Source organism: Solea senegalensis, linkage group LG14 (assembly GCF_019176455.1).
Source record: "Solea senegalensis isolate Sse05_10M linkage group LG14, IFAPA_SoseM_1, whole genome shotgun sequence".
NCBI lineage: Eukaryota > Metazoa > Chordata > Actinopteri > Pleuronectiformes > Soleidae > Solea > Solea senegalensis.
Window position 1 is genome coordinate 22,033,806 of NC_058034.1, and position 17,580 is coordinate 22,051,385.

A 17,580-nucleotide genomic window follows, 5' to 3' on the forward strand; every position below is an offset into this window, starting at 1 on the left:
TCTCTCTCTCCCTCTCTCTCCTCAGCCCTGTCCCCTCCTCCTCCTCCTCTTCCTCCTCCTCCCCTTTCCTCCTCTGCTTGTCATCTGCTTCTCTTTTCCTCCCTCATTTCCATCCTGTTTCTCGTCTGCAGAGGGAACAGTGAAAGTTAACTCCTGACTGACGCTGTAAGAAAAGTAAGCTGCTTTTTTCTCTGTTTACGTGTGAGAGTGTGTGTGTGTGTTTATCAGTTTGTCACTAAGTATTCTGTGTGTGTGTGTGTGTGTGTGTGTGTGTGTGTGTGAGACCAGCTGTGAGGTGTCTGCTATTTCACTCTTGTTTTCTCTGGTATGAGCTGTTTTGTATCGCTGCAGTCACTGAACACTGTGCTGAGCTGACGTCCTGTGTCAGAACACAACTGAGACTTTTAGTTAAAGCGTATAAATATTACGGACGTGTGATGATAGAAACTAAATCTCCGAAAACAATGTCCTAAGGTTTAATGTGAGATTAACTGTGAGGTTTAACCCACCGGCAATTTACAATAAAATACACACATATTTATGATAAATGACTATAGATCCAGTAAAATCCTTAAATAAGATATGTTTTTGTTTATATACAGACAAAATAGATGCATGTTCTGCTGCTCTGTTATTACACTATGTAATATATATATATATTACACTATATATGTATATATGTATACATATATAGAATGAGAGAATCTGTAATCTGAGCTTGTATCACAACAGTCAAAGTATGACAAACTCTGTGTGTGTGTGTGTGTGTGTGTGTGTGTAATCACTACAATCTGACAATCTGATCAGCTAGACGTCCATGACAGACACCCACACACACGCACACACCAGTCTAAACAAAAAAAAAAAAGCCTTATCTCCAAACCTTAACCAGTTAAAACCTTACCCTAACCTTAACCTAACACCACAATTCAAACTTAACCAGTTCTTCTGGTTGAAATGATGTTGGGTATAGACCAGGTTTTTGGTCTCCATGAGGACTACTGGTCCTGACAAGGCCAGTGTTTATGACAGAAAAGTACACACACAAAGACACACACACACACACACACATCCGCCAGCCCACACAAAGGGGGCTCTGTGTTATCTACATGGAGTGTGTCTGAAGTGGCGGCTGTGATCCAGCGGCTAGAGTGTGTGTGTGTGTGTGTGTGTGTCATCATGAATCATATACACAGTAGAGGTGCAGGTATATGGAGTCATACACACGGTAAAACATAAACAAACAGACCAGATAAAGGCTGTAAATTCCACTCAAGTCAAACTAAAGTTAAAGTGAGCCTGACCCAGTTTGTAGGAGTGATCTAAAGCTGCGGGACACAATACAAGATTCACAGTCGGCACAGAAATCCCACCTCAGTCACAGGAAACCAGGTGATAGTCACGGTCACACCCTGGACAATTCCCCAGTCCATCACTCTCACACCCACGGCCAACTTAGAGTGTCCATATTGGATGTTTTGGACTGTGGGAGGAAGCCGGAGAACCTGGAGAACCTGGAGACAACCATGCGTCCACTTGGCTTCAGTTGGTTTGACCAATCATGTCATCAGTGATTCCCTCATCAGGTGCAGCTGTGAAAGTCTGTGAAGGTTTTCTTCAGTGCAGCCTTCTTCACTTTCCTTTGCACACGTTAGCTACTGTCCGTGTTCAAACTGTCTTGTGTGTGTCTTCCTGTGATCCTGACAGTGTTTGTGTCTTTCGCAGCTCCGCCTCACGTCCTGGACCCTGGAAATGGCCAAGTGAGGAAGAAGAGCCGCGAGGAAGGGCTTTCCTTCCCCCTGACCACCAGCAGCCCCAGCTGGAGTGACCGAGCTCTGTCTGCCAGCAGTGATTCGGGCCTGTCTGTGGCCTCGCAGGGGAGAACTGAAGCCTGGCAGAGGAGAGGGGCCCCACAGGACAAACGTGCCCAGGCAGGGAAGCCCCTCCCTGGGGTGGACTTTGAGATTGTTCAGCCTCTTCTGGAGGTCATGGCTGAGCTCGCCGCCTGCAGTGGAGGGCACGTGGAGGTGGCAGGAGATGAGTCAGGATTGGGACACACTATCAACGGAGAGGCTTCATCCAGTGAGAGGGAGACTGATATACTGGATGATGAGGATGTAGCAGACGGCGTGCCGAGCTCAAGGAGTATCTGCTCGCTGTCCTCGGAGACGTCCTCCACGCACTCCTGGGTTCGGCAGCATCATCATCCGGTGGTGGTGGAGGACGTCATCAGTGATACTTACCTGAAGGTGGATGCAGAGGGGAGGTCGAGCAGTGTGAGGAAAGAGAGGCCGCCACCTCTGGTAGCTCCTGACACACCACACCGAGGAGTCAGCAGCAGGGAAGCTGTGCAGCGAGGACAGAACACGGGCGACACGGGCGACAACGAAGACGATCTCACGACTTTAACCACGGACTTCGACGAGTCCATGGAGCAGCTCAACCAGCTGATTCTAGACCTGGACCCGACCTTTGTCCCTGTTCCCACCCGATGTGCCCCTCTGTCCCGCTCGGCCTCCCTCCACACCAACGGCCTCAGCCACAAGGGAAATACACATCAGTCAGGTAAGACCACACAACAATCAATATACTGCATCATGGTTTCAACCCTTCCTGCCATATTTGTACACAAAAGCTTTCAAATAGTTAAATAGTTAAGAAATAACAAGTACTACAAAACTGACAGCAACAGCATGATGAACAAGTAGGGGGACTTTCTGCAGCGCTCTTCGTTTTACTGTTTCTACTTCATCAATTTCTGTTTACAGTTTCTAACTTTTATGTTTTTATTTCTGTTAATTTGCCGTTTTTGACCGTCAGTTTTCAACTTTAGCTTCCGACCGACGCGCAGTCTCTTCTGCGCCTTATGGGGCGCTATAGAGTCCTGTTGGGTCAAGGTTGTGTCCGTGAACACGATCTCTTGTGTCACGTATGACGTTTCAAGGCGATCGGTCAATGCACGGCGGAACTTCCTGTTTTAGGCGATTGGTCAAAATTCGCCCAAACACGCCCAGAAGCTAAATTCAAATTCAACTTCCTGTTGGGTTGAGGCCATGGTCCCAATTTACTTTTTATGTTTCGTCTTGGGCTGTGACAAGTTCCCAACAAGTTTGGTGAAATTGCAACTTAAGGTGCAACTTAATTTTGGGTGACGCTAGCTCAGTGGTAGAGTGAGTCGTCTTTCAACTTGAAGGTTCGATTCCCGGCTCTGCAAGCCTACATGGCGATATGTCCTTGGGAAAGACACTTAACCCCATGTTGAGTGGGTATAAAAGATGAGTGACAGAAAATGTGCTGTATGTAGGTGTGGGTGAATGGGTGAATGGGTGAATGGCAAAACTGTAGTGTACAGCAGCTTTGAGTGGTCATCAACACTAGAAAAGTGCTATATTAATACAAACTATTTACCATTTAATCCACATTTCGCCTTAGGGGGCGATATAGAGCCCTGGAGCAATGCACAAGTCTGACCACTATAACAATATGGCATTTTCACCACACTTGACCTCCATGCCAAATTTCGAGAGTTTTTATGTTCGTTAACCTGACCGGAAAGCCACGCATGTAATAATAATAATCTTCAGATTAGTTTAAAAAAAAAAAAGAAGAATCGTGCGCTGCTCACAAACATTCCTTTCCGTGAGAATATCCCATAAATAAATAAAAAGCACACGCATTTGAAACGTAATTGATGACACATTTTGAGTGAGGTACCTGACTCCACTCCCTCAGCGTCTAAATTCCACAGCAGCGCACGTAACTCGGCGCGCGTCTATTTTTGGGTGAACTGCTCCTTTAAGGTAATTATAGTTTTACACACGTTGTCATTTTCTGAGTGAAGGAAGGAAAAAACACACCTGTGCCAACAAGCTGCTGCAGGTGAACTGACAGTATACACGCTCACCATCACATCACTGACATAACGCATTCCAATAGCTCTTAAATGCAGTAATGTGGACATTCTGGAGTCCTGTCCATGTTTAGATCCACAGGTTACTTTTAATTTCATTCATTTACCACAAACACTGGAAGGACTGTGTGGACATGATTGTGTGTTTGGTATAAATAGCAATGAAATGTCTTTTTGTACTTCTTAAATTTCACGACTTTATACGTGTTATTATCTTCATTTTATGGCTCAAATTGCTTTTGTGTGGAAACGGACAGCGACTTCCGGTCCAAAACTCAGTAGCCAATCAGCAGGCAGCTTCCAAAGGCCCCGCCCACAAAAAGAAATTTGTTTTTTCAAACAATAAAATACAATATCTTTGAAGGATTAAATCAATATTGTAGTTTCTTCTTAAAAAGTGTTTGAAAATGTTAACACAATAGCTTTTTTATGGCTTCAGATTCATTTTTTATTTGACAAAAATGGCTCATTCTAAAGGTTGCCGACCCCTGCACTAGCCCCTTAACTTTAACCTTAACCCTTAACCTAAGTGCAGACCAGACAGAAGATATAAATACTCCAGTACACCCACACACACATTGGCGTTTTTTGTCAGCGTGGCAGCGTTTGATTAAAAAGGTGATGCTGGATCTTCTTTGCTGTGTAAGCAGAGTGAAGTCAGTGCTCTCTGCACACAGTGCCGTGTTTACAGTCCAATCCGTCTTATTTTGAATGGAAATATACTGGAGTTACATCAGGAAGACACACACACACACACGCTGAAACGACAGCTTTACAAGCAGCTGAATGAGTTTCTGTGAGAAAAATAATATAGAGTGTCTTTTATCCTTTTTTCCAGCCCAACCCACGGCAATGTGATGAAATTATATATTATTTTAATTTTCACCAATAATACATGCACACCTGAGCAAAAAATCCAATTGAAATTGAGAAATTTGGAAAAACATCACAGTTCAAAGTCTGTTTTGTAGCTCTATGTAGGTATATATATGTATACATTTAAATAAATAACATTAAAACTTCATCTTAACCTATTTTCCCAGATTAATTCATTTTAATCTTTAATTCTGTCTGGTAAAACATCAGAAAACAGTGTCAAAGTGTGTGTTAAGGTCTTTGTAGACCAGGTCAGCATCTTCAGATTTTCAGTTTGGACTCAAAGAAAATCTAAAATACATCAAGTTAACGGCAACATGTGGAGAGAAAAGGCAACAAATATCCTTTTGCTTTTGAAATTCTGGCCATACATGTTTTTGTTGACTAACTAATGACGCTTTTTCCGCGATACAGTTACAGCACGACTCCTTTCAGTTCCTGCTCTGACGAGGTTCAGCTGAGCCGATACTAACAACGTGCCGGTCACTGATTGGTCAGAGCGCGTCGTCACTGGAGAGTCATGAGCGCGACGTCCGACGCGAGACTCAAAGCCAACAATGTCCAACTGTAGATTAACGTTAAACAGACTTGAAAATCCCTGACAACGTGCGTTCATCGCCAACATTTAGCAAAGCAAATGTGAAAAATGTCAGTATTGAACAGAGGAGTCAGGTGGATTTAGAGACGGCACTGCCGAAAGACCACGTTCACTGGTACTGCAGTTCAGTGACGGAGTCTGAAGGACTGAACCATTGTGTCAACTAATCTTTTTAAGGTTTCAGTTACACCGAAGACAACAGCTGGAACAGTCCACGTTTTGAACACTCAACGTTTCAATGAACAGGTCTGCGTTCCTGTTCCCGTTGGGTTGTGTAGAAACGCGGTTTCCCCACGGGTGCCGCCTCTGCAGCCTCTTCTTCTTCTTCTGTTTCTTCTCACTGTACTGACACGTATGACAGATTTATCCGCCGGGACAGAACCTGGAGGGAGAGGCGCATTTCTGCGGCGACCTCCGTCTCTGGTTCATTTTCTGTTTTGAGTACAGCGGGTCATGGGTCTCTCCACGTACCAATCAGCCTCCGAGGGGTTGTGTGATGAAGATGGTCCACGAGGGAGATCCCTGACGTTTAACCTCTGCATTTCTGCACACCTGCGGGTCAACAAGAGGTCTGATTTAAGTCCTGCTGCAGTTGTGGAAGCAGAGCACAGGAAACAGTGTGTGTGTGTGTGTGTGTCAGAGATTTCCCTGAAGGCACATTTGGAGCCGTAACTCTGACACCTCAGCACGCCGCATCGCTCCGTGTCTAACATGTGTTTTTTTTCGGAGGGGATGTTTTTGTCAGCGACGAGGAATGCTTCTGAAGTTTGACGCAACACTTTGCTGTGCAGCGTGCGTTTGCGTCACGCCTCCTCTTCTCTCCCTCTCATCATCTCCGCGAGCACAGTGGGTATCGATGAGTCGACCCGTTCTGGTTCGACTCCGATTCTGATAAGTCGACTTTCTTCTGTGTTCATTTCATACAGTCTATGGTTAACTTGATTTGGATCAAGTGCTAATGGGGGTGTTTTCAGAGCGCCCCTGTTTCACAGGTAACAGCGTGTCTGCAGAGAACACCCCCCTTGTTTTCAGTATTTTTGGAATAGCCCAACCCACAAGAGACAGAAAGATTAAAGAACGTTGGTGGTTTTATTAAATGTTGAGCCTTAGTATGGAGTGATCGTGGACCCCCTGTGGTGTGGATAAGTCTCACTTGTCGTGGTTGAGTTTGATGGACGGTCACAGTGAAAACTGATTCCTCGTCATCAATGATGAATGTTTATTATGACACACACATGTCCCGCGTGTGTTTCTCGGTGTCTCCTGGCAGCAGAACAGTGAACTTCAGAGTCGATTTTATTGTAATAGCCGAGTAAAACAAGCCAAACGCAAAATTGTACATGATTGGCGCTTGTTTTGTGCCCGCAGTGATCATGGGCTTAATAAACTGTAAGAAGTCATGTTTTTCATCAAAAATCTCCACTCAATGTTACCCAGGACAAGCCCGGAGGGACTGTTGTGATTTACAAGGCGAGGGTCAGTTGACTGATGTGGTTTCTGAGCGAGGACTGGTAAACAGTCTCTGCCCCGAGGCCCAGACTCAGCTGATGCTGTTTTTCAACCGTTCCGTCGTCTGTGCTGCTCAGAATAAAAGATTCTTACATCGCTCTTTATCACAGCCAGAGACAAACACATTGTTCTGTACGATAATGAATGATCTGATCATCTTAAACTTTGTTGTTAAAGACTGAGTCGGTGTACTGCGCTTAGCTTTGTCTGGAGAATAAAGCGTTTAAGGCTTTTTTTAATTATTACTTTGAAACCAAACCATGATAAACCAAACATTTTAACTTCTAAATAAAGTTTCTAACATGATCCTTTTGTTTGTTTATAGCAAACCTCTAATACTTGTTTAACTGTGGCGTGATATTTGATAAGTATCAGAGAGGTTGTCAGGTTATATTGAAGTTAATTCAGATAAGTCAGAAGGTAAAACCAGCTCAAGGAAACAGACGACGTGACGCGTAATTAAGCCAAACTACTGCTGGTACGACGACAAACAAGAGCGAGGGAGTTTTCTGTTAAATACAGAGTAAAAACACAGAAAACACAGAACAATGACCCCAGTATGCGAGCTGTTTTTTTTACACTTTTCTTTTTAAAAACAAGCAACATTTATAACACATTAGTAACATGTAAGTACAATTCATAGTATTAAATGTGTTTGTTTTCAATAAAATATGAGTAAAATGAACTTACTGGAAAATATTCTAAATATTACACTATATGGACAAAAGTATTCGGACGCCTGACACCAACACACACTGTAATGACGTATACAGTATTTTAATGTGGAGTCAGTCCCTCCTTTTGCAGCTAGAACAGACTTTCCTCAAGATTTGAAAGTGTTTCTGTGTCCATTCATTCATTCATTCATTCATTCTGTAGAGCATTGATGAGGTCAGGCACTGATGTTGGAGACAAGAGGGTCTAAGGCTCACAGTTCCAGTTTGTCCCAAAGGTGCTTGGATGGATGGGGTTAAAGGTCAGGGCTCTGTGCGGGGCCACACCAAACTCCACCAAACACCAAACCATGTCTTTATAATCCCAGCTTACTAACAAAAAGTATTGTTGAGGGCCGAGCCAAATTTGAATGAATTTGAATGAAATTTGATCTCTTTTATCTAAAAAAGCAGTAAGTTGTATTGTTTTGGTGTAAATTGGGCAGCATACGAACACACAATAAACACAATTACTAACCAACACGATTGAAAATATCAAATACACTATTTAATGAATACTATTATACTATACTACTGTGGTGTAGTGCAGTGAATATATTGTCTAACCCCCCCACACAGAGCACACACCTGCACGAGACAAGTTCTTGTATTTCTCTTGGTGTTTGGTCACGTAGCAGCGACTCAGATTGTCATCCTCAAACACAGCGACTTGTTTACCACAAACTAAACACACGGCGTTACCTTTGACGCCTGTAAAGAAATATGTAGCAGTCCATGTCTTGTTGAAAACCAATCGGGATTTAACTTTTCTTTATTTAACGTTCAAAATAAAAGCAACACAGTTGTATTGCATGCGCAGCATAAATACTTGTTCATCTGTGTTTATGACTGACATACCGCGGGCCGGACAGGGATGCCCAAAGGGCCGTATGTGGCCCCCTCGCCATCACCATCACGCTAAAATAAAATCCTGGCCAGAACCCATGTCCTCCTCTTCCTCCTCTTCCTCCTCAGTGTAGCATACAGAAGCAAAGAGCAAAAGAAAGCAGATGTTTTTGTGTTTGAAGGAGTGGGAGTCCACTTACACTTCCATTAAATGAGACAAAGAGCAGCATTTAAGACGCTATAAGGCTAAAAATAATACGCTTTTTCTACAGAAACACACTAAAGATGATCCTTTGATTATAATTTGCTTTATCATTCATATAGTTTGTCTGTCTCTGGTGAAGGAGGAGGTGACTGTGTAACCACAACATGTGTATTATAGATTTTCTGCGGGTGGGTGATGATGATCTGCTCACATCTGGAAACAGATGTTTTTCTTCCATTAAAGACGCTGTGATGTTCCAACATCTGTGCACAGTGAAAGCTTCACTGAGTCACACACACACACACACGGTCTGTGGCCTGACGACTGCTCATAAACATAACGCGATAGACACTTTTGTCAGGAGCAAACACAACAAACACCAATCACTGCAGCGTCGTGATTCACAGGAATAGACACAACACTCGTATGATTCAGATGATTCTTATCTGCCGTGTTATCTTTATCTCCTGCTCAGGGTGGAAGCAGCACAAGCACATCAGCGACGTGAGCGACTACGCTGGACCACACAGTCCGGGATGGAGAGCAGGACGAGCTCAGACCTTCAGAGGTTCTCCGGCCTACAGTCCCGCTTTCTCTTTCTCACAGTCTCAGGTAAAAAAAACCAAAAAAAACAACAAACTGTTTTTCTATTTTTTTCCTCACTTAAATAGATCTGAATTTTCCCAAACTCTTTATATGGGCGCCCACTTTTTAAAGCTGGCAAACCATCGTGAGCCAACTGACAAAACTGAGAGGAGAAAAATACATACAATACAACTAATTATCTTTACAACGCCATTTCTAAAGCACCAGGAACAGGAAATGAGCAAAATAGAAAAAGAATATTGAATATACTAAAATAGAAGATTCCTTATATTCCCATGAATTGGTAAAAATACCTTAACATTAATTCCTGTCTATATTTATCACAATATCTGCACCTGTATTCATACATATTATGTTAAATGAATCAACACTTCATTTTATGCATGATTTTTATTTTAGGTAAAAGTCTGGAAAATAAACGGGGAAAAGTCTCTTTACTATTCACTTCAATGCAGAGTTGTAATACTTAGCCCTGAGCGATTTCCTGTGGCTTTTCCATTTAATATAATGAGTTATTTGTCTGTGTTTTTTAATTAAAAGATTAATTTTGCACAGAAATCATTACAAACATCATTATTTCCACATTGTAATGGAATATTGGGCTATATTCTATCACTAACCCCAATCTCAAAAATGTCTGACTGACCAGACTGAGTGACATCTTTAAGTTTCTCACTTTGAGAACAAAAAACGTTGCCCGTGAGCTCCTTATCAACTGAAAATAAAAATCAGAGCACAGTGTGCAGCAGCTCCTCTGTGAGCTGGGACAGTGCAAACGTAACATACTGCGACTTTAGAGAGATAAGAGAAAACAATGTGTCCTGACGTCATGACGGAGGAAAGAGAAGCTTGGGTTAGGGCGGTTAAGCATGAGTGACTTACAGACGAACACGCAAAGGTCACATAAAGGTCACTTACTTTTAAAGTTTAAAGTACAAGACACTTGAGGGAATCTCACTTGTCGACACTTGTTTACTTTTTTTTGTTATTGGCAATAAAGTGCGGCCAATTCACTCATTTATTATATTCAATTCACTCTCGCTCGCTCATAGATCATTCTGCATTCTTTTACATCACCTGTCATTGAACAGACAGACTGTGTTTGTAACTCTACACCTTCATCTTCATCTTCACATGGCTCTCTTCCAGTCCCCCCTTTTTGTCTTCTGTTTTTGAAGCATTCTAAAAAAAAAACTGGGTGGCAGGAATGGCCCAACTGTTTACACCAAAACACAGACTGTAGCCACATGCAGATCTCAAGACCGATATCTGTGTGTGTGTGTGTGTGTGTGTGTGTGTGTGTGTGTGTGTGTGTCTGTGTGTGTGTGTGTCACCTCATAAACAAAGAAAAATCTCTCTCCCATCTCTCTTGTTCCTTCCACAGCATGGACATCTACACAAAACCTACAGCGTGGATGACCGGGGACAAATGGACGGTTCGGACATGGTCGCACAAACTCCGGCCTTCCCGGTGTCTCCGCCCACGCCCTACAGTAAGAGACACAGGACAGAGTCTCCCTCACTGTGGGCGTGTCCTCATGCCTCATATCTTATCACCGTCTTCCTTCTCTTCCCAGCGAAACATTTCTCTGAGTTTTCCCAGCTCAGGAGTGGAGAGCAGTGGGACCAACACAGCTGGACACAAGGTACACTTTCCCAGGAGTGTGTGTGTGTGTGTGTGTGTGTGTGTGTGTGTACACACAGTGTGCATGTGTGACAGGTGATAGCCCTAAAGTTTGAACCCAAACACTTGAGTTCCTAATTGGTACTAGACAAGAGCTGCTGGAATGTCCTCCTAACACACACACACACACACACATAGACACACACATGCACACACAAACAAGCTCACGCACACACATACAAGCTCTCTCACACACACACATGCACATATATACACACACACACATATGTGCTCACACAGACACACACATGCACATATATACACACACAGACATATACACACATACAAGCTCACACAGACACACACACACATGCACATATATACACAAACATGCACATATATACACACACATATATACACACACATACAAGCTCACGAGACACACACATGCACATATACACACACACATACAAGCTGCACATACACACACACACATGCACATATATACACACACACACAAGCTCACAGACACACATGCACATATATACACAAACATGCACATATATATACAGACACACATACAAGCTTCACAGACACACATGCACATATATACACACACACACACAGACATATACACACATACAAGCTCACACAGACACACACACATGAACATATATACACAAACATGCACATATATACACAAACATGCACATATATACACACACACATATACACACATACAAGCTCACACAGACACACACATGCACATATATACACAAACATGCACATATATATATACACACACACACATATACACACATACAAGCTCACACAGACACACACACATGTACATATATACACAAACATGCACATATATACACACACACATATACACACACACAAGCTCACACAGACACACACACATGCACATATATACACAAACATGCACATATATACACACACACACACATACAAGCTCACACACACACACACACACATATATACACACACATACAAGCTCACGCAGACACACACATGCACATATACACACACACACACACACACAATTAATGATTCAAATCTTAATCCTAACTTTAACCAGAACCTTTAGAAACCAAACTCATCAGATCCAGGTTCTGGTCCCATGAGGATTAACCAGTCCTAAAAAGTCAGCCTAACCTTAACTCTAACCCTAAACCCTATTCTAACCTTTACCTTAAAACCAGGTCTTAATTGTGAAAAAGCCCTTTAAATTTGTGGGGCTCACAAATATACAAATGCTAGTACACACACACACACACACACTGTACTTTGCTGAATACTGAACATTATTGCTGATTATATAATACCAATAATATACAGACTGATGGAGGACAGCTGATGCTAATAATAGCCGGCGGTCACAGAGGAAGAGAACACTGCTGGCAGGATGTCCACTCACGTCCTGTTGTGGGAGGGGACAGTGAGGACTGGTGGGGGGAGAAGGGAGGGTCTTTTGTTTTGTTGGGACATCCTGCTTGAGGAGAAGTGCAGCTCACAGCTGCACAAGGAATTTACTGTAGTGTCAAAAACACACACCAACCTGCAGCCCAGTTTTCATATCCGATCCTGAGACCAAACGAAGGACATGTAACTGGACGGTGTGAAATCAGTGTGGTGATGAGAGGGTTCCTGGACGGACGAGTGCAGTCAAAGTTGTTTTTTAAAGTTAGTTTATGAGCTAGTGCTTATTCACTTCGGAAGAAGTTGTACTTTTTGTGGTGTAACAACATCTTATTAACAAATACAGCAATAAAGCTTGTTTTCATTGGAATAAAAATGTCCAGCATCAGCAGCAGGTGATCTTGGAAATTAGCCAGTTAATGCTAAACACATTGTTATTCAGACAGGATTAGTTTTACACGGAGAGGTCAGGTAAAGTAATTATTACCAGAGCTTCTGATCCGAATGTGCCGTGGCAGCAATCATTTACCAAACCATGTCAGTAAAGAGTACAGCGACTTTTACCTTGGGTAAAAATGTCAGGAAACACACCAGCAGTAAATATGTGAGTAAATATTCCATCATTTCCTGTTTACAAGTAGTTTTTTTTGCAGATTTTCAAGCTTGAAGAAGCATTTAGTTTCACACGAGGTGGTCGGTCAAGTCTGCGGCAAATGATGAACACCATTCCAAAACCAAAAGAAGGTCAAAAGCACGAAACTTCTGATTACTTTAGGTAAACACATCTCTTCCCACATGGCGTGGTGACGCACCACGGTCTCAAACTGAAACCGACGTTCTCCCCAAACAGAAAGTAAACACAGCGTTTCCTCCCTGATCCGGGTTCGTGTTTTAGGCATTTCAACATTTTGTCGATGCCATGTTGATGTGTGTCTGCAGTTGTGATATGAGGAAGCAACGTCAAAGATTGACTCGTTTAAAGTGGGAAAAAAACATTAATACATAATGTTTTGACAGCTGTTTTGGGGAAGTGGACATTTTTTGCCACCAGGAACAAATTTGTTGGTTTTTGTGTAGCTTAGCCATTGTAGGCGAATTCAAGGAACTTGGATGACAATTCTAAATCCTCTGGCAAATTTTACTCCACTTTAGGTTATGTCTTGTGTGTTTGCTGCTCTGCTTCCTGCAACCACTTCAAAATAAAAGCACGTAATAGTTCACGTGATAGAAGACGACTGGAAGAACTTACACTTGTGACATTTGCACTAGAGCTGCAATAATCTGCCATATTGTTGGAGGTGGATGTTTTATGGCGGGTTACAGCACTAAGGTCGTACTCACAACTATGTTAATAAGGGACATAAAAGACTTATTATCACATAATAATTGGTTTGGACCAAAGCTTAAATAATGAGTAGATTTGAGGCACTGCTGTGGTCTTGAAAACATACATGTACATAATATATTAAATAGTTTACATATATATACTGTATGTATATATATATATATGTGTATACATATATAGGTGTATATATATATATTTATATACCTTTTTTAAAGAAATTATTTAAAGGCAAAATGATTTATTATATGGAGTAATAAAGTGCAGAGCATCATAAAACTAAACATTGATTAAAAACACAGCGACAGTGATGTTTACGAGAGCTTCACTGCTTTAAAGGCCAGTTCTGTCAGAACAGAGAGGATGAAAGGGTGAAACTCGTCAGTCTTTCTTTCATTCTGCTGGACGGACAGAAGAATTAACAAAGGAGAGACAATATCTTTGGCTCGCACTCATTTTGGGGGGCAGACACGAGTTTCCTGTTTCCCACGTTAAACGGCAGACAACAGTCTGGGAAACAGTTTACCACGGCGGGACAGAACACTCGGACCCCAACCCCCCCGTTCACGTTTTTTTATTCATGTTTACAGTCATTAATGTAATCACAAATTGGCCTGAGGCAGCTGCAGAGTGTGTGGAGTGATTATTGTGGGCAGGGGCAAAACATCAGCGGTGTCTGCCACGCTGAACCCCCGCGGCACGAGTTCCCACAGTGTTATCACCAGCGTGATCACACACTGTGGTGAGTGTGATGTGTTTGTGTTGGTGAGGTTCAAACACACACACACACACACACATGAAGACACACCTTACAGACTGTATTACAGAAACATAAAAGGAAAAAGTTAGTCGTGTGATAATCTTTAGCTCATCAAACTGAAGATGAACCCTGTCGTTGTCTCTTCTCTTGTGAATATCCAGCTCCACGTGACGGCTCAGCTCGGCTCAGCTCGGCTCAGACATGTTACGTAATAACCTCTCGTTCTGTTTACTTGAGGCCAAATCCACAATAAACAGTGATATATATACAGAAGCTCTCAGGGATGTGGTTATGAGCTGAGGTTCAGGAAAAGGCAGATGGTCTTTCACGCAGACAAACGCTGCAGTGTTTGAGGTCAGGGGGAAGTGCAGGTCAGTGGTGAGATGTTTCATCTGTGATGAATGAGACGACAAAGGGCAAAGCTTTGGAACAGAAGAGTCTGTGATGAACGGAGTGAAAGTTGAAGTTGCTGGTCTTCAACAGAAACTAGAGAAGGTTTATACTTTATTTTTATTGAAGATCTTCTTCTACTTCCGGCTTCTCCCTTTAGGGGTCGCCACAGCGCATCATCTGCCACCTCGTCTGCCCTCATGTCCTCCTACACAACATCCATGAACCTTTGCCTGTTTTCCTCCTGTTCCAGCAGCTCCATCTTCATCATCCTTTGACTAAACCATCTCAATCTCACTTTATCTCCAATCCGTTCAACCTGAGCTGTCCCTGGACTAGGCTCATTCCTAATCCTGTCCATCCTGGTCACTCCCAGAGAAAATCTCAGCATCTTAAGCTCTGTTTTTCTTCTGTCTCTGAGACACTCCCACTGTCTCCAAGTCATAGCGGGTCTCACCACTGTCTTGTAGACTTTTATCCTTCCGTCACACATCACCCCTGACACTCGTCTCCATCCTGCCTGAACTCTCTTCTTCACCTCTCTTGTCCATTACTGTGAATGCTTGACCCCACATCCACTTTCTCAACCTATTGTGTCTTTCTTGGGGGACATTTTTCTTGGGTTCTTCATTTGACAGTGGCCGCAGAACATGATGCACCAGGTTTTTGTGGACACACCAATGGACAATGACTGGGACTGTGATGACGCATTCAAATACATATACAATACATTAAGATGGAGTTGGTCTCTGCTTTTGCAGCTATAACAGCCTCCACTCTTCTTGAAAGATGTTGAAGTGTTTTTATGTGAATTTATGTCCATTCGTTCCGTCTGTAGAGCATTTATGAGGTCAGGCACTGACATTGGACGAGAAGGTATGAGGTCAGGCCTCTTCCAGTCTTTAAAGTCTGGTGGCAATGTCTTGGTGTGCGTGAAGATTGTCCTTCATTGGAGATAAGGGACCTAAAAGCCTGACTGAAACACCTGAATTTAATACTTAAGGGAAAAACATTACATTTCTGACAATAACATTACACGGTGGACCTTCAACAGTTCTTATTTATGTCAGCAGTGTCATTTTCAAGGGTTTCACACACAGATGGATGGAGCCCATTTCCTGTGACACAGAGGTGAAGGCAGGCGGCACATGCTCCAAACCAAACAAAAGTCAACTCCACTCAATTCAATCAGGAGCTTTGTGGTGCACTTTATGATGTGCTGAGATCAGACGCAGTCCCCGTGCGTCCGCAGCGGCCTTTGTCCCTGTGTTTGTGGCGAGCAGATGGTGGGAGTGGACACACATGGTCCAACAGAGGGGCCACAGTAAGCCCACTCATGCAACACTGCGAGCACCAGCCACCACCCCGGCAAACACCACCTCCTCGCCGCGCTCCATAAAAGGCCACATGTGAACTCTGACCCCGGCGGAATCCACTCTGATTGGGAGAAAGTGCTCGCTGGATCTCAGCGGGAACAATGCTCAGTGGTCAGCAGGAGGAAGAGAGACGGGAGGGTATGTGGGCATCAATGGACGAGAAGGGGGGGGGCTGACATTCTCTACCTCTCCTCTTCCCTCCCTCCCTCCCTCCCTCTGTCCCTCCCTTCATACAAAGCGTGAAGTCGAGCGGTGTCACAAGAAGCCAGGAATGAACGAGGAGATTTTACTTTTCCATCTGGACGACGAGGAGCTGGGCAAAACTATTAAGCCCCGGAAAAAAAAACTTTACTGAGGCAGACTCAGAGTGAGAGAGAGAGTGGGAGAGAGAGAGAGAGAGAGAGGGAGAGAGAGTCGGCGAGTTCCATTCACGCTGGGAGGCAGAGCGTCACAGAAAGAGATAAAGACTTTGGAGCGGGAAGGAGGAAAAGTGATCCTTTACTTGGGTGTTAAAGAGGAAACGGGACTTGTCTTCAGAGTGTTCCATCATGACTGCGTCTCTGGGTATGTACCATTATCATACTCCAGTGTCAGAGAAATGAATGAATGATTCACTTCATTATTGTTTGTGTGTGTGTGTGTCAAAGATTGATTATGTTCATCAGAGGAACTTTGAACACCTTTCCTTGCCTCCTTTCCTTCTGTATGCACCTATTCTGGTTGCAGGTTTCTCTTTTCTCTTTCTATTTTCTCTCTCTCTTGTGTTTATACAGCGTTATCTCTCGCTCTATCCCTCCGGGGAATTTTAAGGAGGGCACAGAGAGACTTCCTCTTCTCTCCTCCAGGCCGCTGGAATTTTGCAGCACGCCCATCCAAACCTCATCTCTCACACTTTTGTTTCACGAGACTTTTGTTGTTGTCGTCGTTGAACTGACGTCGTGAGCAGCAGTGTCTGCAGCACTCCTGACGTCCCACAGCTGCTGGGATGGTGAGGTGGTTTGTTCCACTGCTGCGTTCATGATCTCATCCTAGTTAAAGACACTTTTGGCCCGATGTATTGGTGGTTTAACCAAGGGAGGTCTTTTCCCCTCCTCCCTCTGCACTGCTGACCTGGACTGAACCAACAGAAAAAAAGTCAGTCTTTGAAGCGTCTTGTTTCTGTTGGGTTTCTTATTATTGCTGTGTTAACCAACATCTGCCAGATATGCCACACACATCTCACCGAGCCGCAAGACGAATAGTTTGAAAGGTTCGCAGCAGTTCGGTCCAATGAGACCTTTGGAGGTCCAGCAGGACTTTTCCACATGTGTTTAGGTGCAGACTCTGTGTTTATGCTTAGAAGGAGTTCAGTGACTCAGCATTTCAGCATCAGAAGTTAAATA

The 17,580-nt window shown here is 43.3% G+C and overlaps 1 protein-coding gene across 1 annotated transcript in view; it reads left to right on the forward strand.

The window, feature by feature from the left end:
- The window catches only part of si:ch211-191a24.3 (tensin-3), a 51,502-nt gene that overhangs the window by 16,817 nt on the left and 17,105 nt on the right, over positions 1 to 17,580 (forward strand). The window contains exons 13-16 of the mRNA XM_044043669.1: positions 1,726 to 2,565; positions 9,133 to 9,269; positions 10,648 to 10,756; positions 10,841 to 10,909. Coding sequence (XP_043899604.1) covers positions 1,726 to 2,565; positions 9,133 to 9,269; positions 10,648 to 10,756; positions 10,841 to 10,909 — 1,155 coding nt within the window. The remainder of the gene's footprint in view (positions 1 to 1,725; positions 2,566 to 9,132; positions 9,270 to 10,647; positions 10,757 to 10,840; positions 10,910 to 17,580) is intronic.